Source organism: Scardinius erythrophthalmus, assembly GCF_964197995.2.
Source record: "Scardinius erythrophthalmus genome assembly, chromosome: 14".
Taxonomy (NCBI): domain Eukaryota; kingdom Metazoa; phylum Chordata; class Actinopteri; order Cypriniformes; family Leuciscidae; genus Scardinius; species Scardinius erythrophthalmus.
Genome location: NC_138234.1, coordinates 1,863,920 through 1,889,798, shown reverse-complemented (window position 1 = coordinate 1,889,798; position 25,879 = coordinate 1,863,920). Strand labels below are relative to the sequence as shown.

At 38.8% G+C, this 25,879-nt stretch overlaps 1 protein-coding gene across 1 annotated transcript; it reads left to right on the top strand.

The window, feature by feature from the left end:
* Positions 1 to 4,922: 4,922 nt before the first annotated feature.
* On the top strand, positions 4,923 to 25,878 carry lamb3 (laminin subunit beta 3). Its single transcript, XM_081383863.1, has 23 exons — positions 4,923 to 5,024; positions 5,115 to 5,162; positions 7,431 to 7,585; positions 9,220 to 9,334; positions 10,518 to 10,591; positions 10,821 to 11,012; positions 12,052 to 12,115; positions 12,194 to 12,363; positions 12,701 to 12,821; positions 13,525 to 13,713; positions 13,832 to 13,984; positions 14,242 to 14,435; positions 14,511 to 14,607; positions 17,416 to 17,788; positions 18,033 to 18,187; positions 18,339 to 18,550; positions 18,626 to 18,829; positions 19,329 to 19,473; positions 21,832 to 22,039; positions 23,869 to 24,010; positions 24,093 to 24,269; positions 24,543 to 24,696; positions 25,112 to 25,878. Exons 2-23 carry the CDS (start codon positions 5,132 to 5,134, stop codon positions 25,249 to 25,251), a joined length of 3,465 nt encoding a protein of 1,154 aa, XP_081239989.1. The 5' UTR covers positions 4,923 to 5,024; positions 5,115 to 5,131; the 3' UTR covers positions 25,252 to 25,878.
* The last annotated feature ends 1 nt before the right edge of the window (position 25,879 follows it).

Sequence of the window (25,879 nt, the reverse complement as noted above, 5' to 3'; positions counted from 1 at the left end):
ATGATGGACAGATGCACTTTTATGATGGACAGATGCACTCTTATGATGGACAGATGCACTCTTATGATGGAAAGATGCACTTTTATGATGATAAATGCACTTTTATGACGGACAGATGCACTTTTATGATGGACAGATGCACTTTTATGATGGAAAGATTCACTTTTATGATGGACAGATGCACTTTTATGATTGATAGAGGCACTTTTATGATGGACAGATGCACTTTTATGATTGATAGAGGCACTTTTATGATGGACAGATGCACTTTTATGATTGATAGAGGCACTTTTATGATGGACAGATGCACTTTTATGATGGACAGATGCACTTTTATGATGGATAGATGCGCTTTTATGATGGACAGATGCACTTTTATGATGGAGAGATGCACTTTTATGATGGAGATGCATTTTTATGATGGATGGATGCACTTTTATGATGGATAGATGCACTTTTATGATGGATAGATGCACTTTTATGATGGACAGATGCACTTTTATGATGGACAGATGCACTTTTATGACGGACAGATGCACTTTTATGATGGATAGAGGCACTTTTATGATGGAAAGATGCACTTTTATGATGGACAGATGCACTTTTATGATGGATAGAGGCACTTTTATGATGGACAGATGCACTTTTATGATGGACAGATGCACTTTTATGATGGATAGATGCACTTTTATGATGGACAGATGCACTTTTATGATGGAGAGATGCACTTTTATGATGGACAGATGCACTTTTATGATGGAGAGATGCACTTTTATGATGATAAATGCACTTTTATGATGGACAGATGCACTTTTATGATGGATAGAGGCACTTTTATGATGGATAGAGGCACTTTTATGATGGACAGATGCACTTTTATGATGGACAGATGCACTTTTATGATGGATAGATGCACTTTTATGATGGACAGATGCACTTTTATGATGGAGAGATGCACTTTTATGATGGAGAGATGCACTTTTATGACGGACAGATGCACTTTTATGATGGATGGATGCACTTTTATGATGGACAGATGCACTTTTATGATGGACAGATGCACTTTTATGATGGATAGATGTACTTTTATGATGGACAGATGCACTTTTATGATGGAGAGATGCACTTTTATGATGGACAGATGCACTTTTATGATGGAGAGATGCACTTTTATGATGATAAATGCACTTTTATGATGGAGATGCATTTTTATGATGGATGGATGCACTTTTATGATGGATAGATGCACTTTTATGATGGAGAGATGCACTTTTATGATGGACAGATGCACTTTTATGATGGACAGATGCACTTTTATGATGGAGAGATGCACTCTTATGATGGATAGATGCACTTTTATGATGGATGCACTTTTATGATGATAAATGCACTTTTATGATGGATAGATGCACTTTTATGATGGACAGATGCACTTTTATGATGGAGAGATGCACTTTTATGATGGACAGATGCACTTTTATGATGATAAATGCACTTTTATGATGATAAATGCACTTTTATGATGGACAGATGCACTTTTATGATGGAGAGATGCACTTTTATGATGGACAGATGCACTTATATGATGGAGAGATGCACTTTTATGATGGACAGATGCACTTTTATGATGATAAATGCACTTTTATGATGATAAATGCACTTTTATGATGGACAGATGCACTTTTATGATGGAGAGATGCACTTTTATGATGGACAGATGCACTTTTATGATGGAGAGATGTACTTTTATGATGGAGAGATGTACTTTTATGATGGACAGATGCACTTTTATGATGGAGAGATGCACTTTTATGATGGACAGATGCACTTTTATGATGGATAAATGCACTTTTATGATGGAGAGATGCCCTTTTATGATGGACAGATGCACTTTTATGATGGAGAGATGCACTTTTATGATGGACAGATGCACTTTTATGATGATAAATGCACTTTTATGATGGACAGATGCACTTTTATGATGGAGAGATGCACTTTTATGATGGACAGATGCACTTTTATGATGGAGAGATGTACTTTTATGATGGAGAGATGTACTTTTATGATGGACAGATGCACTTTTATGATGGAGAGATGCACTTTTATGATGGACAGATGCACTTTTATGATGGATAAATGCACTTTTATGATGGAGAGATGCACTTTTATGATGGACAGATGCACTTTTATGATGGAGAGATGCACTTTTATGATGGACAGATGCACTTTTATGATGGATAAATGCACTTTTATGATGGAGAGATGCACTTTTATGATGGAGAGATGCACTTTTATGATGGACAGATGCACTTTTATGATGGATAAATGCACTTTTATGATGGACAGATGCACTTTAATGATGGACAGATGCACTTTTATGATGGAGAGATGCACTTTTATGATGGATTGATGCACTTTTATGATGGATGGATGGATGGATGCACCTTTATGATGGATAGATGCACTTTTATGATGGACAGATGCACTTTTATGATGGATGGATGCACTTTTATGATGGATGGATGCACTTTTATGATGGATGGATGCACTTTTATGATGGACGGATGCACTTTTATGATGGATGGATGCACTTTTATGATGGAGAGATGCACTTTTATGATGGACAGATGCACTTTTATGATGGAGAGATGCACTTTTATGATGGACAGATGCACTTTAATGATGGACAGATGCACTTTTATGATGGAGAGATGCACTTTTATGATGGATGGATGCACCTTTATGATGGATAGATGCACTTTTATGATGGACAGATGCACTTTTATGATGGACAGATGCACTTTTATGATGGAGAGATGCACTTTTATGATGGATGGATGCACCTTTATGATGGATAGATGCACCTTTATGATGGATAGATGCACTTTTATGATGGACAGATGCACTTTTATGATGGATGGATGCACTTTTATGATGGACGGATGCACTTTTATGATGGATGGATGCACTTTTATGATGGATGGATGCACTTTTATGATGGATGGATGCACTTTTATGATGGAGAGATGCACTTTTATAATGGATGGATGCACGCTTTTGAGCTTCAATCTGTTGGTGGCAATTCACTGCCATTATAAAGCTTGGAAGAGCCAGGACATTTATTATTGTATTCGTCTGAAAGAAGAATGTCATATACACCTAGGATGACTTGAGGCCGAGTAAATCATAGGCTAATTTTCATTTGAAACTACTCCTTTAGTGATTATGTTTTTTGATAAATGCATATTTTGTGTTATTTGTATTATATTGTGAGATTTTGACTAGTTTTACGTTCTACTGTAGGTACGAGTAATAATTTGAAGAAGAGTAAGAACTTAGGAAGGGTTGGTGCTAGACAGTCTTTAGACCATGAAAAGGATTGAATTCATGTTTTTGGAACGTGAATAAGTATATATTTTTTTGTGTTTGATTTCTCTTAAAACGTAACTTGACAAAGAAAAAGTAAAGTTTTACAAGACAAGTTATGGATTTACACGTCAAATCCTGTGTGCTACACCCTTGTGGAAATGGCGAAGAACGAAAAATGGCTCAGATTGCCATTACAAAACACTTGAATACTCCACAGACTATAGACAGAACAAATACAATAAACCTGCTATATCAACAAAACAAATATACATACAGTATATACACACATTACCAAATGATTGCTAATCCATATGACAATAAGATAATCAGTGACAAAATAAATAAGACAATAAAGTGACATTTTTGATCTTCCGAGTGTCCAGTATTCTTCCCTAATATTAACATAAGTGTTAGACATTAGTGTTGATTAAACATTAGTCCCAGATTTATTGGTCACTTCCTCAGTTCGTCAGTCGAACCCTGTCACATCTTCACCCTCCCTTCATCATCTTCACAACTGTGTTTCTTCACACTGAGCAATAAATCATCCGTCCGGTTCACAGATCTCGCTGGTTTCCCATTACCATATATGAGTTTATGAATATTTATGAACGTCTATGGGCCTATGGGTGTTGCATTATGTGTCGTCATGGTGATCTGGCAACCATGTTCAGGTGTGGCACCTTCGTCTGTGTGTGTTGAGTCACTGTCTCACCTCAGACTGGACACACCCCACACACACACACACAGAGCTGAAATCAGTGCCTGCAGGCGGAGAGTTTTAAAACACACACAAACACATGTAACCCTTCATCACACACACACACACACGTTTACTTAGCTATCTTTGTGGGCACTCTCCATAGACATAATGGTTTTTATACTTTACAAACTGTATATTCTCTCCTCTTACACTAACTCGACCCCTAAACCTATCCCCATCACACACACACATATATACACACACACACACATTAACCCGACCAATCATAAACAACTTTCTGTGTTTTTACCTTTAAAAAGCCTTTAAATACTTTATTTTGATACCAGATTAACAAACGAGGACGTCCCTAAAGGAGGATTTGGGGGATTTTGTCAGGATTTGGTCACTTCTGGATACAAATTTGTACCCAAAATATAGTCTCCGCAGGCGGCGAGTTTTAACACACACATAAACACACGTAACTCTTCATCACACACACTCTCTGTTCAGCAAACACTTAGACTGTTTGTTTATGATTTCAGATCTTATTCAGTGATTGTATAAAACACTCAGAGTCTCTGAAACTGACCTAAAACTGCTGGTTAGTGTCCTGAACGACCACAGTACACACACACACACACACACACACACACAAACACACACACATACACACTGACTATAGTGTTCATCAGTCTGTATCATAATAATGAATCACGATTAAATTCCATCTCTGTTACTTTGAGGATGTGAGTGTGTGTGTGTGTGCACACATGTTGATTCATGTTATGAAGGGTGTGACGCTGTGAGGATGGGTATAACACACACACACACACACTCACACACACACACACACACACAGGTGAGCGGCTCCTGAAATAAAAGCCAAACACACGGCACACGCTGCATTTGAACACTTCACACACACAGAACTACAACTTTCACACACAAACCGGTGAGTTCTTCACTTTAACATGGTAAATGAAGCCTGACTTTAAGTGTCCTTCAGTTGTGCTTTAAAGAAAGTTGTGTTTTATCCGTTTAGATCGAGATTTTGTCCGGATGAAGACGTGGATTTTTCTTTCTTTAGCAGGTTTGTTGTGTTCAAGCTTTTAATCATGAGGGTTTTGGGCATGTATCATATTATGAACATCATGTTTGTTTTTTTAAAGATAATGATATTTTTTATATGTTATGTAAATGCTAATAATTCAGTACAATGGCATATGTGAGTTTTGCGTGATTTTACCGTGGTAAAGTGTCGTGTTCTGGTCTCCAGCTCTGTCTGGTGAGTTTTGCGTTATTTTACCGTGGTAAAGTGTAGGGTTGGAATCGAAAATTGAGGTCAGGAATCAGATACTTGTTATAAAATATAAATTTCGATTCTTCTTATAGATTCCTTTGTGAGCATTTCAATATGACTTTAAACCACTGAAGCGAGAGACTCTGTTTTCTGTGTTCATGTGTATCAGTGTATCGGATCCGTGCAGCTCTTAAAGTGACAGCAGCCTAATATTCCTAATATAACATATAATATATATGCCGTCTCTATAATAACACTAATATTCCTGCCGTCTCTATAATAACACTAATCAAACAACAGAAGACAAAGAGAAATTCACTCGTTCTTCACTGAATAACTTTTGTAACTATATTTGTAATGTATATTTTATTTATAAAGTACAGTGTTATTCTACATTTGATTGCAGTTTCTGAACCTGAAAATCTTTAAACTCTGTTTATTTAAATCGTATATTTGTTCAGTTGTGTCTATTTGTTACGATTTGTTAATTTTTTATTTGTTCTTTTTTAATTACTGAGTGTTTGTTGTCTTTAATAATGCTTGAAGTTTATTTTAGTTGCGCTAGTTGTTCTTCTATGGTGTTTTTAAACCACAGGCAAACGCTCCTTGTGTAAGTGTTCTTTATCCTAATGATTTCTGTTCATGATATTCAGATACAATTACATGTTTTGCAACAACACTAGGGCCCTATCTTACACCCAGTGCAATGCAGTGCCAAGCGCGACACAAGTGTTTTCTGCTAGTTTTCAGCCTGACGCAATTATCATTTTCAAGTCCTGCACCGCGTTGTTTAAATAGCATTTGCACCCATGGGCTGCTGGTCTGAGAACGAGTGTGTGTTCTGGCGCATTGTTGGAGCGTTGCTATTTTGAGGAACTGAAATAGACTGAGACATTGACCGACTGAACCTGCTCTAAAGTCAATTGTTATTTAAAGAGTGCGTTAGTAATGTGCGCCTATAGGCGGGTCCACGACGCGCGTCACACACAGGGACACACAGCAACACACAAACATGCCAAATATTTAAATTAAAAGGATTACGATGTAAAAGATTAATATTGTGTACATAAAGATATGGTGAATCCGGCTTGTCCCGTAGATGTTCTGTTTGCGCACTTTGACCTCGCTCACGAGCAGATCCGTTTGCGCTCTGGAGACGCGTTCGGTCTTTCCACTATCAAATGCCGTCATGTAAATAGCGAATCCGCCATGGTGCGAGCGCAACTGGCATTCAAAGGGAATGGGAGATGAGACTCTGATTGGTTTAACACACGTAAATCCCATCAAAACACACCCATTACTAATTATGAGAATAGAGACGACCCTTTTAGACCATGCGCCAGGAGCGCCGACCATTTGTCCCGTCGTTAAACTAGCAGAAGTGGATTCGGACTCGCCCTAAGTGAAGTTGTGCCCTGCGCTTTAGACCATGCGCTTAGATGGTTAAACTAGGGCCCTAAATGTGAATGATATCTAAGTTTTATTTACCATATTGGAATCGAAATTAGGAATCGATAAGCAGAATCGGAATCGTTAAAATTTAAACGTTAACCAACCCTAGTAAAGTGTCGTGTTCTGGTCTCCAGGTCTGTCTGGTGAGTTTAACCGTGGTAAAGTGTTGTGTTCTGGTCTCCAGCTCTGTCTGGTGAGCTTTACCGTGATTTTACCGTGGTAAAGTTTTCCTGTGATTTTACCGTGGTAAAGTGTTGTGTTCTGGTCTCCAGCTCTGTCTGGTGAGCTTTCCTGTGATTTTACCGTGGTAAAGTGTCGTGTGCTGGTCTCCAGCTCTGTCTGGTGAGCTTTACCGTGATTTTACCGTGGTAAAGTTTTCCTGTGATTTTACCGTGGTAAAGTGTTGTGTTCTGGTCTCCAGCTCTGTCTGGTGAGCTTTCCTGTGATTTTACCGTGTTAAAGTGTCGTGTTCTGGTCTCCAGCTCTGTCTGGTGAGGTTTTCCTGTGATTTTACCGTGGTAAAGTGTCGTGTTCTGGTCTCCAGCTCTGTCTGGTGAGTTTTTCCTGTGATTTTACGGTGGTAAAGTGTTGTGTTCTGGTCTCCAGCTCTGTCTGCGCTGTGTGTGGCACAGCAGGACTGTAGTCGAGGCGCTTGTTACCCGCTGATGGGCGACCTGCTCCTGGGCCGAGAGCAGAACCTGCGCGCCTCCTCCACATGCGGTCAGATGGGGTCAGAGGTCGTCTGCGCTCCACACGGACAGGTGAGGAACTGGGAAACACACCGCTCTTTCATAAAATGATGACACAAAAAGTCAAAATCTAAATAATTACACAGTTGAAATTATAACCATAATTATGACATTCAAAAGTCGGAATTACAACAAAAAAAAATCTAAATTCTGACTTAAAAGTCATAATTATGACATAGAAAGTCAGAATTTCAACTTTTAACTTTGTTTTTTTTTATCTATGACTTCATATTTTTAAGTTTCAAGTAAAATAAAGATAAAAAAACATATTATATATATAGGCCTATATATATATAAATATATATGTCTGTGTGATTTAATATTTATTTTACATTACAGTAATGAGAATGTAAGGGGGAAAAGTGTTTAATTGTCATGAAAATAATATCATAACAAAAAAATCTTTGGCTTCACTATCTTTATGAAAATATCTAATTTCTTATGATTTTAGGGTGAAATATAACTCGAGAGTTTTCATGACATTCACTCATTTCTGGTTTTTATGGTTCGCTAGCAGCAGTTTTTGAGGCTGATTCATTTCGAGTTGAACGTGTTTACTCATGTTATTGCTGATGGTTTGTAAAATTAAATCTTCACGCAGACATTCTGTTCTCATTAGGGCATGATGAGACGTAATAATTAACAAACTCAGATTCACTAACCTGAGGCGACGCTCATATGAGACTGTATGCTACATGTGATAATTAAACACATTTTACCTCTATAATCTTACTGTATGACTACTGGCTCATTCGTGCGTGTGTTTATTTGAGGAGAAACATCTGAGACAAAGTTGATACTTAAATGTATGGAAGCCCATTTGCCCAACAAAATCAAAATTATGACAAAAATGAGAAATTCTTACTTAAAAGTCATAATTAATACATAGTAAGCCATAATTTCAACATTTTAACTTTTTTGTTTAGATCTATGAATTAGTCATAATTTTAAGTTTTAAGTAATTTTAAGAAAATTTGTTTCAAGAAGTCATTATCATCGCTAGTCATAATTTAAAATGTATTTAGACTGACATTATAATGACATAAAAAGTCAAAATTATGAGATAAAAAAGCTGAAATTATGGCTTAAAAATTCAAAAGATTATGACATTAAAAGTACAAATAAAAAAAATAAAGTTGAAATTATAACTTCATAATTATGACATTAAACAGTCAGAATTCTGACAAAAAAATTCAATTCTGACTTAAGTCATAATTATGACATAGAAGGTTTTTTTTTAAAGTCATAATTAATCATCATATGTCAATCATATTTCATAATTTCGACTTTATCTCATAATTTCAACTTTTAATGTCATAATTATGACATAAAAAGTCAAAATGATGCCGTAACTATGTCATAAAAGTTAAAATTATAACTCAGTATATCATAATTATCTATTTTTGTCATCATTTCGATTTTCTATACCATAATGATGACATAAATAAATAAATAAATATTTACTATAATCAAATTTTCGCCTTTTTATGTCATATTAATGACTTTTTACGTCATAATTAAGATTTACCAAACTTTTTTTTCTTATGTGGCGAAAACGGGCTTCCATAAATGAGACAGAACTGCTTCAAGTCTCAAAAGCCACACAGAGTCCAACTCAATGTCTAAACAAACCCTCTGTGTCCCAGTGGAAGATGAAATGTTGTCCGTGTGACTCACGGAACCCCGCGGCCTATAACGCTCACACGATCCAGAACGTGATCTCCAGCGCCGGACCCAACCGATGGTGGCAGTCCAAGAAAGGTACGACATCAAAAACCACATCGCTGATGAAAACACAGCAACAACATTCTGTCAGCCATTTTGTTTACTTCAGGATCACTCTATATTTATGTCAGTCAGGTTACTCAGGTATTCGATATGTTCGAGTTTGGCTGACCTACTACATGTAATTAAAGGACATCATAACGAAAAGTATACTAAATAGTTTAAATTCTACACAATGAACATTTCAACAGTATTTTTATAACTAAAACGTCAAATTAGCGGGCAGCGCATATTTTAACGTACCAGATGCGGACACTCTCGAGTCGCTTGAGGAAAGTAACCAACAGCAGAGCGCGGGAACCCTTTGGGATCAGTCTTCGAAACATAAATACTGCCGTCATTCACTTCACTATTGATTTATATTAATTACACCACAGAACGGTGTTTAAATACATTTAAGATAACAGAAGTTTATCGCGAGCGCAGCAAAACCACTTTATGTTACGTAAAACGAATAAATGGCTCTAAATCTTACATTCATCTTAGTCATCAAAACTCACTTTTTATTGTAAAAAATATATATAAATTGTGCAATTTATGATCCAAGCAATTTCATCTTCGAAGAAACCAAAAGCACTTAAAACGATGCTGCATTTTAAGTTTGTGGATGTACTATGTTGTCAAGATGTAATTTTTTATTCTGTTTAATTTTTATTATTATTTATTAATAATTGGTGCATTTCACTCCTAAGTTATATGCTCTATGCTGTTAATTTTCATTTGTTATTTTATATTATAAAAATGGCAAAAGTAATATTTAAACAAATGATTTAAATTAGGTTTTATTTAACTATGGTAATTATAAAATTTGTTCAGTTAATGCCGAAGCAAATGTATTTTCTTTCCTATTGACACTACCAAACTGTATTGTTTTAAACATATTCAGTACATACTTTTAATTAAATACTTCACATTTGTTCGTAATTCGTAAAATTTAAACAAGATTGCACAATACAATTTGATGGAAATATTCCAGGACAAACATGTCTGTCATTCCATCGTTGAAAGGTTTTCCTGTGTTAATATGAGTGTTTATACAGTGTTAATGTGAGTGTGTGTTTATACAGTGTTAATGAGAGTGTGTGTGTTTATACAGTGTTAATATGAGTGTGTGTGTGTGTTTATACAGTGTTAATGTGAGTGTGTGTGTTTATTCCAGATGTGAGTCCGGTGACGCTGCAGCTGGATTTAAATGGGATATATCACCTGGAAACGGTCCTACTATCTTTTAAGGTATCTGATACTCAGTCTCATCGGCAATGTGTACATGCACAACTTTTATTCAATCGGACTGAATTTATTCCGACTGATGAATCTGATTAGTGTTTACACGAACACTAAACATGTGATCGGGTTGATGTGTGTGTTTATATGTCACAAGCTTTAAATCGGAATATATTTTTCAGTCCGATTGAGCCGTCAATCCCATTACTAACCGATTAACCGGTCCTGTGGTCCGCAGGGCCCGAGGCCTGACGCGCTGATCATCGAGCGGTCGAGGGACTTCGGGGGCTCGTGGCAGCCGGTCCTGTACATGGCCACCGACTGCCCCTCCACCTTCCCTCAGGTGAGCACGACGTTCCCCCGGCGCCTGCAGGACACGTACTGCTACACCCTGCCCTCCACCGCAGACCAGCCCTACAGGGACCAGAAGGTATATCTTCATTCATCATCATAATTATGTCATATTTATGAGGCTAAAAGTCACATTTATGAGATACTTAGGTATAATTATGAGATTAAAAGTCTAAATCATGACATAAGACAAAAAGTTTAAATTTTGACAGTCAATTATCACAAAAAGTTGAAATTATGACAAAAAGTTAGAATTTTGACAAAAAGTCAAAATTATGACAAAAAGTTGAAAATTTCATAAAAAGTCAAAATTATGACATATTAAGTCATCTATGATACTTTTTTTCAATTATCACAAAATAGTCAAGATAATGTTGAATAAATGTTAAAGGTGAAATTTTTACAAAAAGACAATTTTGACACAAAGTTGAAATTGACATAAAAAGTCAAAATTATAACAAAAAGTTGAAATTTTGACAAGTGACAAAAAGTTGACATTTTAACAAAAAGACAATTTTGACAAAAAGTTGAAATTATGACATAAAAAGTCAAAATTATGACAGAAAGTTGAAATTTTGACAAGTGACAAAAAGTTGACATTTTAACAAAAAGACAATTTTGACAAAAAGTTGAAATTATGACATAAAAAGTCAAAATTATGACAGAAAGTTGAAATTTTGACAAGTGACAAAAAGTTGACATTTTAACAAAAAGACAATTTTAACAAAAAGTTGAAATTATGACATAAAAAGTCAAAATTATGACAAAAAGTTGAAATTGACATAAAAAGTCAAAATTATGACAAAAAGTTGAAATTTTGACAAGTCAGTTATGACATAAAAAGTCAAAATTATGACAAAAAGTTTACATTTTAACAAAAAGACAATTTTGACAAAAAGTTGAAATTATGACATAAAAAGTCATAATTATGACAAAATGTAGAAATTGTGACAAGTCAAAAATGTGGCATAAAAAGTCATAGTTATGACAAAAAGTCAAAATTATAAGATAAAAAATCAAAATTATGACTTTTTATCTGATCATTTTGATTTACCAAAGCATGATTTTGTTTTCTTAATGAACGGGCTTCCACATGTTGACGATTCTCTTCTCCTCAGGTTAACTTTTATCCTCTCCATCAGTTCTCAAACATCGATCTACCCAACGAGTACAAGATTGAAGGTGAGATGTTTTGACTTGATGATATTTCCTGATGAATGACTGCCGGATGTGATGATTGACGGCTGGTTCTCCCCTCAGTGGCGTCGGGCTTCACGGGTCTGCGGGTCAATCTGACCCGGCTGGGTCCGGTTCCCAGTTTGCCGGGCCGAGGCCTGAGTCAGTTCTACGCCCTGCGGGAGATGAAGGTCGTCGGATCCTGTTTCTGCCACGGACACGCAAACCAGTGCAGCAGCCAGACCAACACACAGGTCACACTCACACACACACACACACACACACACACACACACACACACACTCACACACACACACACACATGTCTGGTTTACTATCTTTGTGGGGACTCTTCATAGACTTAATGGTTTTTATACTGTACAAACGGTATATTCTGTCTCCTTACACTAACTCTATCCCTAAACCTGCCCATCACAGAAAACTTTCTGCATTTTTACACACACACACACACACACACACACACACACACACACACACACACACACACACACACTTACTCACACACACACTCTCACACACACACACACTGTAAAGCTCGCGAAGCTCATGCGTGTGTGTTTGTGTTCTGCAGGTTGGAGGTGTGTGTGACTGCCAGCACAACACGGCCGGTGTGAACTGTGAACGATGTGACGACTTCCACAACGACCTTCCCTGGAGACCCGCGGAGAGCGGAAACACACACACCTGCAAACGTACGCATGCGTCACAATCAATAAATATTAAAACATTAAAACTTATAGCTAAAATCTATGGGGTTCCAATTGTGCCAAAATTATGTCGACATGCTGTCTGTCTATGCTGTGTGTCGTCTTCTCTCTCTTGCTTCATATTGTTGCTTTGTGTTGTTTCACTCTGTCGTTAGCAAGAGCTAACATTAGCTAGCAAGAGTTCTGGCAGTTGATGTCACGCAATCCCAACAACAGTGAAACAACATAAAGCAACGACAGAGTGACACGGCGCATAGCAACGACACATAGCAACAAAATGAAGCAAGAGAGAGAAGACGATACATAGTAATGACCATGGTACTGACAGAGGGAAACGACGCATAGTAACGACGCATAGCAACGACAGAGTGAAACAACACATAGTCATGACACATGCAGCATTGACACAGCAAGACGACACAGTCAAACGACAAGGACAGATAACAGGAGTAAGCTGATTTGACAAAGATAAAAGTTGAGTCATGTGGGCAGACACATAGACATGGAAGACCACACACAGCATAGACAGACAGCATGTCGACATAATTTTGGCACAAATGGAACCCCATAAAAATCACTTCAAAGAAATGGCAGAAGTGTTAATGCTAGTGTGTTATTTCACATAAAGCTATGAAGATGTGCTGTACGTCAGCTGGAGTGTGTCAGCATGTGTGTGTGGTGTGTGCAGGTTGTGACTGTAATAATCACTCTGATCGCTGTCACTTCGACCCGCTGCGTTACGAGGCGACGGGCCGGCGCTCTGGAGGAGTGTGTGACGGATGTTCTCATCACACAACGGGACACAACTGTGAGCGCTGTGTGCAAAACTACTACCCTAACCCTCTGAGTGACATGAGGAGCCCCGACGCCTGCCTGCGTGAGGATACACACACACACACACACACACACACACACACACACACAGACACATACACACACACATATACATACACACACACATGAGGATGATGCTGATGATGAAGGTGTGTCCTCAGGTTGTCTGTGTGACCCCGCGGGCTCTGAGAGCGGGGGTCAGTGTGACGCGTCAGGAGTGTGTGTGTGTAAACAGAACGTGGAGGGCGATCGCTGCGACCGCTGTAAAGACGGACACTACAACCTCGACGCCAACAACCCTCTCGGCTGCTCCAGTGAGTCACAGCTCATATTCAACACACCGCATACAAACACCAGGATCTATTCATATTAAATTCATAATAAATATTAAATTGCCAATAAATAAATAGGAAATGATATTGAATAAAATAATATAAAAGAAATTGCATGGATTGCATTAAATTAAATAGTAAAAAATCTAATTAAATAAAGGTCTTTAGGCTGAATGTGTTTAACGAACTGCCCGTGTGTGTGTGTGTGTGTGTGTGTGTGTGTGTGTGTGTGTGTTCAGAGTGCTCCTGCAGTTATGTCGGGTCGGTCAGCGGTGTGTGTAACCAGCTGACGGGTCAGTGTGTGTGTCGCGCTAACGCTGAGGGTTTAGCGTGTGACCGTTGTGCTGCTGGTTACTGGAACCCGACGTCGCCCAACGGTTGCCAGCCATGTGACTGTGACCCCATCAATGCCCGCAGCGCCACCTGTGACCAGGTACACACATCACACACACACACACACACACACACACATACAGGTGGTTCTTACGTGTGTTTCCTTGTGGTTTAGCGCACGGGTCAGTGTGTGTGTCGTCCTGGCATCGGGGGCCGGACTTGCAGTGGTTGCCCTGACAACACATACGGAGATCCGCTGATTGGCTGCAGACGTGAGTGTTTCCTGCCGACACAACGTTCATTCATTTCACACATCAACAGCTCACCGTATAGTTAGCTATAGTTAACTAGCTAGTTAGTTAATTAGTTGTTAATTAGTTGGCTAGTTGGTTGGTTAGTTAGTTAGTTAGTTAGTTAGTTAGTTAGTTAGTTAGTTAGTTAGTTGTTATTAGTTTGTCAGTTTGTTAGTTAGTAAGTTAGTTGTTAGTTAATTAGTTAGTTAGTTTGTTAGTGAGTTTGTTAGTTATTTAGTAGTTTGTTAGTGAGTTTGTTAGTAAGTTTGTTAGTTATTTAGTAATTAGTAACTTTGTTAGTAAGTTAATTAGTTAACAAGTTAGTAAGTTGTTAGTTAGTTTGTAAGTTAGTTAGTAAGTTTGTTAGTTAGTAAGTTTGTTAGTTAGTTGATAATTAGTTGGCTAGTTGGTTGGTTAATTAGTTAGTTAGTACGCAAGTTAGTTAGTTGTTAATTAGTTTGTTAGTAAGTGAGTTTGTTAGTTAGTAAGTTAGTTAACAAGTTAGTAAGTTTGTTTTTTGTAAGTTAGTTAGTTAAAAAGTTAGTTAACAAGTTAGTAAGTTTGTTTGTAAGTTTGTTAGTTAGTAGTTAGTTAACAAATTAGTTAGTAGTTAGTAATTTGTAAGTAAGTTAGTAAGTTAGTTGTTAGTAAGTTTGTTTGTAAGTTTGTTAGTTAGTAAGTTGTTAGTAGGTTAGTTTGTAAGTTAGTTTGTAGGTTAGTAACAAACTAATTAAGTTAATTAGCAAGTTAGTTACGAAGTTAGTTATTTAGTTAGCTAGTTAGTTTTAATTAGTTAGTTAGTAAGCAAGTTAGTTAGTTAGTTAATTAGTTTGTTAGTAAGTTAGTTTGTTAATTAGTAAGTTAGTTAACAAGTTAGTAAGTTAGTTAGAAAGTTTGTTTGTTAGTAAGTTAGTTAGTTGTTAGTTAGTAAGTTTGTTTGTAAGTTAGTTAGTTAGTTAGCAAGTTAGTTATTAGTTAGTTAGTTAGTTTCATTGTCCACTAGGTGAAAATTTGTTTTTGGCTAAAGACATCAACACAACAACCTAGAGACAGAGAAAACAAAATACATTTAATTTAATTGAACATTTTAGCATATAATGTATGTTTTAAATATGAAATTTAATGGTAGTTTATTTCATTTGTTATTAATTTAATATTCATGTTATATATAGCATTATATAGCTTTATATATTGTGTTAAACTGCCGATTTAACATTCATATTTTATAAAAAAATTCAATTATTTTGTTTATGTGTGAAATTTAATTCTCATTTACTGTTTATTCAATATTATAATAATATTTTAATATGATTATAAGTCATTTTTTAGTCATGTTATGTCATACAATTTAATATTTATATTTATCTTTAGTTTTATATGTATTTAATATTTATTAAAGGAACCGTATGTAGGATTGTGGCCAAAACTGGTACTGCAATCACTTTAAAAATACTGTAGAGCGGTGTATCTCCTACCCCACCCCCTGACTCGAGGTTGCCAGATAAGCTGCAGGATTCAGCAGAAACGTAGGCTGCTTCAATGAGCTTCCAATGGCAAGTGACGACGAGACGTACACAGAAAGTTTTTTTCAGTTAATTATGTTTATGCTATAGATATTTTGATAAGTAATTATATATTTAAAAAAATGTACTAATTGCCATTAGTTAAATATAATCGTAAAGATGATCGTATGTGACAGTATAATCGTAAAGTATGCTCGTATGTGACAGACAGAGTGGTAGCTGTAACTTAGCTGTAACTTGTAACGTTATGTATCTGCCATTAATGTAAGTACAAGCACAAGCCTATGTCACTATGTGTAACCAATATCAAAGATACAGCTATTCATTTAGCTGATGCTATAAGTGAATGTGGCCAGTATTTTTTTACTTACCCTGCAGCACACGTCCATAACGCTAAAATATGTGATGTGAAATACAGGTCAACTTGCAGCATGTGTAACTTAGTCCACGATATACGTGAAGAACGAATGACGAATAATTTTTTCTGAGGTAAAGTTAGGCTTCTGTCTCAATTACGTCTCAAATTGCCATAATGGGCGTGCTAATGTTGTTTTCATCAGCGTCTCAGCATAATGACGGGCTCCTATAATGCATTGCTAATGTTAGCATACGTCCATGTGAGCTAACGTTACTTTGCACGAACATGCATAACTTTGTTCGACTGTCATGAATATATGAAATGTCCATTGACATCCAGTACAAGTTAGCCAAGCATAGATGAATCTTACCTGTCCAGGAGAAAATTAGCAACGTTGGCGTCTGTGTTCAAATTCTTCTCCATTTTCAGCCGTCTCCATCTTTCAAAAGCATCTCCAATACAAATTCTGGTTTTATTTCGGACTTTGTCACAACGAATTTCTGAATTATAACGAGGTCTTTTTGATTTAGTAACGTTAGACATTTTTATCCGACTAGAGTTGGGGTAAGTTAGAGCAAAGCTGGCAACCCGGATCCCGAAACACTACTGACTTCGTGATTGGTAGATAGGTGGAGGGAGGCGCTCAGGCCAAAACACAAAATGACAACATCAACATCAGTTGAGGGCTGCAAGTCCACTTTTTAAATGACAATATCTTAGCCATACTACTGTTGTCAGTGATATAAGTATTTGAAATGAACATGATTTCTTAATGTCTAGTGACACATCAGGGCCATTTTATGATTAATTGAAATAGATTTCTTACATACAGCTCCTTTAATTCAATGTATATGTTGTGTTTAAAACAATGTAATACTGAAAGTGTCCTGATGGTGTGTGTGTCAGCATGTGACTGCGAGCGTTCGGGCACAGAGGCGGGCGGTTGCGATAAACGCACAGGCTTGTGCCGCTGTAAACCCGGCATTACCGGCCCTCGCTGTGACGTCTGCGCCCGCGGCCACTGCGCCAGTTTCCCAGAATGCCCAGCGTGCCCGTCCTGCTTCTTCAGCATGAACACGCGTCTGCAGGAGCTCACGCTCAGTCTGGAGCGTCTCTCCAACTCCCTGCTGTCCTCTAGTGGACGACCGACGTCTAGCGACTCGAGCCGCAGGATCAACAGACTCCAGGACACACTCGCACTGATCCAGGAGTCCGTGTCTGTTCCCCCGCAGTCCAGCCGCGCCCTGACCGAAGCCCTGCAGAGACTCAACACGCTCCGGTACACACACACTCACACACACACACACACACACACACACATACGCACACATATTCACACACACACACACACACACACACACACACACACACACACACACACACACACACACACACTAACCCGACCCCTAAACCTACCCATCACACTCACACACACACACACACACTCACTCACACACACACACTTCAGCTAAGCTTCATCAGAGTGGATGTAACCATGAGCTGCTGTGTCTCTGCTCCTCCAGGTCTCAGATGAAGGGTGTTGCTGTGCCGTCTCAGCCTCAGGACCGAGAGCTGGAGCGAGAGCTGGACGAGCTGCAATCGCTCCTGTCGTCTCTGAGTCTGCAGTACTTCAGCCGCAGAGACGCCTTCACCAACGTCCCCGGATCCACCAATGCCAGTGCGTATCTGTAGCGTATGATTCTTGATTGATCATTCTGTAGCATGATCGCTAATTAGCGTTGGGTATCGTTTGAATTTTAACTATTCCGATTTCGATTCTGCTTATCGATTCCAATCCTATCGAATAATGGAAACTCTTTCACTCTCAGGTGACTTCTACGCCATTCAGAAGTCGTATGACAAGTCGACCGACGCCGTCAAGCGAGCCGACGCCACCAAAGACGCCCTGAAGAAGTCTGAGGGCGTGCGAGAAAATGCTTTGAGTGGCCTGAACGCCCTGCAGCCCGGAAACACCAAAGACCTGCAGAAACTGAAGACGGATATGGAGACGCGACCCAATCTGACTCCCACCGCCACCAAGGTGAGATAATCGCGGAAATAACTAACGGAAAGAGTTAGTTACAGATGAACGGGTCAGTAAAGGTGTGTTTAATAGGTTTGTGGCAGTGATCGTGTGGAGCCCTGCACTCCGGAGCGCTGCAGAGGCGACCTGTGTCCCCCCGACGGAGCGCCCCCTTGTGGAGCGGAGGACGCATGCATAGGAGCACTGCCCAATGCCAACAAGGCCTTTCAGGATGCCGACGAGGTCAAGGCCAAACTACAGGAGCTCAACGACAAGATCACACAAGCAGCCGCGCAGGTACCACCCATTTTACTATATCTTATTTATACCTATTACATATAAAAATTAAAAAGAGTATAAAGAAGTAAACGTTCAATAATAAAAATTAAATGGGTAAAAAATTAAATGTTAAATGTTAAACAAGCCAAAAAATTATGATAAATAAAATTGATATTGGGAAACATAAAGATGCAATTATGAGAATTAAAAGTTGCACTTGTAAATATTGAATAAAAAATAACTTAATAATACATATTTTGATAAATTGTCAAATAAACAAATATTAAATTATAAACATTACATGTAAAAATAACAACATTATATACAAGTAAATATTACATTAATAAAAAAAATGAAAAAGTCACAACTGTGAGAAATTTTAGTTAAATTATGAAAATAAAAATTGAAATTGTGAAACATAAAGATGGTACAAACACACATGACCACCTAGAAAGACTAATAAGACTAGTCCATTTTGATTTTTACATTGACTTACGTTGACTCTCTGAAAAAACAGATACAGGAAGCTGACGATTCGGCCAATAGGGTGCGACTGTCCACTGACAACCTGGCCAATCAGATCAAGCAGGTGCAAGCCGACGTAGACGGAGACCTGAAAGACACCAAAGACTTCATCAACACACTGAGGGACTTCCTGTCAGGTCAGTAACACACTCACACACACACGTGTCATTGCTTTAACTTTATTTTGACATGCTGCACACTGTGAAGTATATACCATGAATTTATTCATAAAGTAGTATGTGAAGCAGTATGTAAAAAAAAGGAGGATTTACTTACTATATATAGTATGCATACTGCAGTCAGGATGTAGTATGTAGTGTGGCATTGAGCAGCTGCAGTACAGTCCTGTAGTTTGTGGTGTGGTGTTGTAAAGCGCTGTAGTCAAGTCAAGTCATCTTCATTTATATAGCGCTTTTAACAATATAGATTGCTCCAAAGCAGCTTTAAAGTGATAATAGGAAATATAAGTAATAGAGATTGTTTTGGCTTTACAGCAGCTCTAGAATAAAGTAGTATGTAGTGTGGTGTTGTAAAGAGCTGTAGTATGTAGTGTGTTGTAAAGCACTGTAGTGTGTAGTGTGTTGTAAAGAGCTGTAGTGTGGTGTTGTAAAGAGCTGTAGTATGTAGTGTGTTGTAAAGAGCTGTAGTGTGTAGTGTGTTGTAAAGAGCTGTAGTGTGGTGTTGTAAAGAGCTGTAGTATGTAGTGTGTTGTAAAGAGCTGTAGTGTGTAGTGTGTTGTAAAGAGCTGTAGTATGTAGTGTGTTGTAAAGAGCTGTAGTGTGTAGTGTGTTGTAAAGAGCTGTAGTGTGGTGTTGTAAAGAGCTGTAGTATGTAGTGTGTTGTAAAGAGCTGTAGTGTGTAGTGTGTTGTAAAGAGCTGTAGTGTGGTGTTGTAATGAGCTGTAGTGTGTAGTGTGTTGTAAAGAGCTGTAGTATGTAGTGTGTTGTAAAGAGCTGTAGTGTGTAGTGTGTTGTAAAGAGCTGTAGAATGTAGTGTGTTGTAAAGCACTGTAGTGTGGTGTTGTAAAGAGCTGTAGTATGTAGTGTGTTGTAAAGCGCTGTAGTGTGTTGTAAATCGCTGTAGTGTGTAGTGTGTTGTAAAGGGCTGTAGTGTGGTGTTGTAAAGAGCTGTAGTATGTAGTGTGTTGTAAAGCGCTGTAGTGTGTGTAGTGTGTTGTAAAGCGCTGTAGTGTGTAGTGTGTTGTAAAGCGCCGTAGAATGTAGTGTGTTGTAAAGCACTGTAGTGTGTTGTAAATCGCTGTAGTGTGTTGTAAATAGCTGTAGTATGTAGTGTGTTGTAAAGCGCTGTAGTGTGTAGTGTGGTGTTGTAAAGCGCTGAAGTATGTAGTGTGTTGTAAAGCGTTGTGTTGTAAAGCGCTGTAGTATGTAGTGTGCTGTAAAGCGCAGTAGTATGTAGTGTGTTGTAAAGCGCTGTAGTACGTAGTGTGTTGTAAAGTACTGTAGTATGTAGTGTGTTGTAAAGTGCTGTAGTCTGTTGTAAATCACTGTAGTATGTAGTGTGTTGTAAAGTGCTGTAGTATGTAGTGTGCTGTAAAGCGCTGTATTGTGTAGTGTGTTGTAAAGCACTGTGTTGTAAAGCGCTGTAGTATTTAGTGTGCTGTAAAGCACTGTAGTGTGTAGTGTGCTGTAAAGCGCTTTAGTATGTAGTGTGCTGTAAAGCGCTGTAGTATGTAGTGTGCTGTAAAGCGCAGTAGTGTGTAGTGTGCTGTAAAGCGCTGTAGTATGTAGTGTGCTGTAAAGCGCTGTAGTATGTAGTGTGTTGTAAAATGCTGTAGTATGCAGTGTGCTGTAAAGCGCTGTAGCGTGTAGTGTGCTGTAAAGTGTGTAGTGTGTAGTGTGTTGTAAAGCGCTGTAGTATGTAGTGTGTTGTAAAGCGCTGTAGTGTGTAGTGTGCTGTAAAACGCTGTAGTATGTAGTGTGCTGTAAAGCGCTGTAGTGTGTAGTGTGCTGTAAAACGCTGTAGTATGTAGTGTGCTGTAAAACGCTGTAGTATGTAGTGTGCTGTAAAGCGCTGTAGTATGTAGTGTGTTGTAAAGCGCTGTAGTGTGTAGTGTGCTGTAAAGCGCTGTAGTATGTAGTGTGCTGTAAAGCGCTGTAGTATGTAGTGTGCTGTAAAGCGCTGTAGTATGTAGTGTGTTGTAAAGCGCTGTAGTGTGTAGTGTGCTGTAAAGCGCTGTAGTATGTAGTGTGTTGTAAAGCGCTGTAGTATGTAGTGTGTTGTAAAGCGCTGTAGCGTGTAGTGTGCTGTAAAGTGTGTAGTGTGTTGTAAAGCGCTGTAGTATGTAGTGTGTTGTAAAGCGCTGTAGTATGTAGTGTGTTGTAAAGCGCTGTAGTGTGTAGTGTGCTGTAAAACGCTGTAGTATGTAGTGTGCTGTAAATCGCTGTAGTATGTAGTGTGCTGTAAATCGCTGTAGTGTGTAGTGTGCTGTAAAGCGCTGTAGTATGTTGTAAAGCGCTGTGTTGTCGCCCCCTCAGAGCCTCAGTCAGACCCGGAGCAGGTCCAGCGAGTGTGCGAGGCTGTTCTGGAGGCCCGGCTGCCTCTGAGTCTGGATCAGCTGAAGCAGAAGCTGAAGGAGCTGAAGGATCTGACGGTCTCAGTGCCCGACAGCAGCAGCGTCCTGACGACTATCGGCCCGCAGCTGGAGGACGCCAGACGCCTGCTGGATACCGCCCGCGAGACACGGTACACACACACATGCACACACGGTACACACACACTCACACACACACACACGATACTGAAATATCTGAACGGTACCAATACTAATGTCCCGAAGTATCGATACTCCCATACTAGCCGAGCTGTCACTTTGACTTCTCTCCAAAGGCGCGTTGACAAACACCACACGTGACCGCACTCGTCTCATTCGCTCTGGTTAAATAGCAAAAGCGAAGTGAATGGAAAGATGGCGAGTGCGGCGCCCTCACGACCGGCTTTGGTTGATAAAGAACACCGTGAGCGGACATGTCGGAGAATAGCGCGGACACGCGTTAAAAACACACCGCGAGCGGGCATGTCGGAGAATAGCGCGGACACACGCTTCACACTGCGAGCGGGCTGCGGGCACCCAAAAGATTGTTTGGCTATCAATATCCCATCACTCATTTTTTTAAATTCTGAAAACAGACTTAACGAACAAGCTCCAGGGGGACCATTTAGCAGCATGTACCTGTATGCTACTCAGCATCAATGGGTCACCTCTTTCTGAATTCCCCTATAACTAACTGTAACTCCTCTGTAACTTCTCATTTTAACTTTTCTGACACATTAACCAAGATGGCCTAGTATTGTTGTTATGAGTGTGTTGTCTCGTTTTTATATAGTTAATAGTTAATATAATCTGACTGAGGAATCTTAGAAGTAAATATTTTAACTGTGGTCAAATGTAAATGAACTTGTGCCTATTTAACTTTATTCAAAAAAAAATTATTAATTCTGCAATTTGTCTTCATTAGCGATTATCATCAATTTGATTACACAGATATAATTAAACTAAACTGAGCTAGACAATGACATCTCTGAATTCAATAATGAAATGCCTTTAACTGAAAATTGAATGTTTAATCTTATTATTATACATTACTGACTCTCTATCCTCCAATTTGATACTGTTAAGTGCTTTGACACAATCTTTATTGTTAAAAGCACTATATAAATAAGGTGACTTGACTTAGGTCATGTCGATCCAGTGAGCATTGTTTTCGCGTGTGATGCACGCACGTTTGTGTTTAAATCTGTTCATCAAATAACGTTAATGTATTAACCAGCATTTATGACCGATAAACAATGCATTTGTTACAGTATATTTTAATCTTTGATAACAGTAGGTAATAAAAATACAACGGCTCATGTTAGTTCTGGTCCAATGAAAAATATTAACAGATAGAACGCAGGACATTTTTGTAAAATATACCTCATTGTCATTTTCTAGACTTGTTATATTCAGCTTTAAATAAAAAAATACCCCCTTAATATTGTGCCAGTTTTTTTCTCCGTGGTATCGAAAATGGTATCGAATATCGATATTTTTTAAGGTATCGTATCGAAGTTAGAAATTCTAGTATCGTGACAACACTACACGGTACACACACACACAGGGTACACATACACCCACACACACACACACACACACACACACACACAGGGTACACATACACCCACACACACACTCCAGTGTTTAGAGCGTCGCGCGGCACAGTGTGTGTACGTGTACACATACACACACACACGTCAGCGTTTAGTAAAGTGTTACCAATTCAACATAAATTATACATTTTTAAATGTTAAATTAACATTATTGTATTTTGAATTAACATACATTAACAAGACATAATAATATAATATACTGTATATAAAATTTATTTGTAATTTATTCATATTTATAAAACGGTTAGTTCCAGTCCTTGATTCTGATTGGTCAATAGCTGTGTTTTTTTCACGATAAAGCGTTTCACCCAACACATGATATATCTGTGTGTGTTTGGCTGATGTTCTTGACTGGTCGTTTGCAGAGACGCAGCGTTTGGCATCCAGCAGGACGGCGAGAGTCTTCTGAAAGCGGTGGATGAAAACGAGAACATTTTCGACGACCTGGAGGACAAAATCCAGCAGAGCGTCGACATCGCCAACAACGTTAAGAAAGACGTCGAGCGGGTCAGTTCGAGTCACGTGTGCGGAAACAACAGGAACGACCTCAGAACTCAAATTAACCTCGATTCATGTCTCTCTCTCTCAGATTGAGGACGTGCTGGCTCCCGCTGAGCAGGGGATTGTGGGTATTTCAGGGCTGATGGATGAGATTCGCCCCCTGGTGGACGCGTTGAGGAACGACGTGACGACAGGAACAGCGCTGGCGAACGATGCTCAAGATCAGGCAAATTCTGCTCAAGACGAGGCCGACCAGGCCGCAGAGGTACTGACACACACACAACTATTCAATACACAGCTTTTCACAACAGCTTTACAGAAAGTACATGAGCCCACATTACAGTTTACAGTGATCTGTTATGTCTGAGTTATGTATTTCTGAAATGTACATATACAAAATCACAGTTAGCGAAAAATTTATTATTTTAAACAACGTAATAATTTAATGCAGAAACAATGAGCTCATTGAAGTAATGAATACTTGTGTGTTAACAAATGATTATGACATTTAGAGAAATGCTAACAAACGTGTTTGTAGGAGCTGGAGGCGTTAAGAGACGAGTTTGAGCGGATGAAGCGAGCCGCGGCTGAAAACACTCAGGCAGGGGAAGATGGCGCTCGTTTACTAAAGCTACAGGAGGAGGCGGAGTCTCTGATGACGGACACCTCTGACATCATGAAGGCTCTGAAAGGTAACGCCCACAAAACATCCATCCCATAATGTCAGGCACACACATTACCGACTGTGTGGTTTGTGAGTGTTTGCGAGACATTTTAGAGAGATGATGTGAACAAATCATTGAATCAGTATTTGATTCACTGAATCGGTTCATTTGAATCAATTAGTGTATCCGATTGACTCAGTGAGTCGATTTGATTTATTTATTCAAATCTGTGAATCAAATGAGTCGATTCACTGACTGTTTGAATACGTTAGGCATCGATCCACTGAATCAGAGTCAGTTGAATGAACTCAACTCAAAAACTGTTTTTGGTACTAAAGGTTAAATTTTAAAAGCAATTTATAATAAAATCAAAACATCCATCCCATAATGTCATGCACACACACATTACCCATGGTAACCGCTCGTGTTGTTTGTGTCTCAGATAAAGAAGCGTCCATACGGCAGCAAGCGACGGAGCTGGAGGAGAACGGCTCGCGACTGACCGGCCTGGACGCCATAGTGGAGAAACTCAGAGATGACATTCGCTATAAAGTCTCCAGTCTGAACATGTGCCAGGGCTGATGACACACAACTAACACACAACTCTGATGACACACAACTAACACACAACAGTCTCCAGTCTGAACATGTGCCAGGGCTGATGACACACAACTAACACACAACTCTGATGACACACAACTAACACACAACAGTCACCAGTCTGAACATGTGCCAAGGCTGATGACACACAACTAACACACAACACTGATGACACACAACTAACACACAACACACAACAGTCACCAGTCTGAACATGTGCCAGGGCTGATGACACACAACTAACACACAACACTGATGACACACAACTAACACACAACACACAACAGTCACCAGTCTGAACATGTGCCAGGGCTGATGACACACAACTAACACACAACTCTGATGACACACAACTAACACACAACACACAACAGTCACCAGTCTGAACATGTGCCAGGGCTGATGACACACAACTAACACACAACACTGATGACACACAACTCTGATGACACACAACTAACACACAACTCTGATGACACACAACTCTGATGACACACAACTAACACACAACAGTAACACTGATGACACACATCATTGTCTTTGAAAATCTTGATTTTCTCAGCTTTTTGCTCAGAATGTTGTATTTGAATTAAACTTGTCCACATTGAAG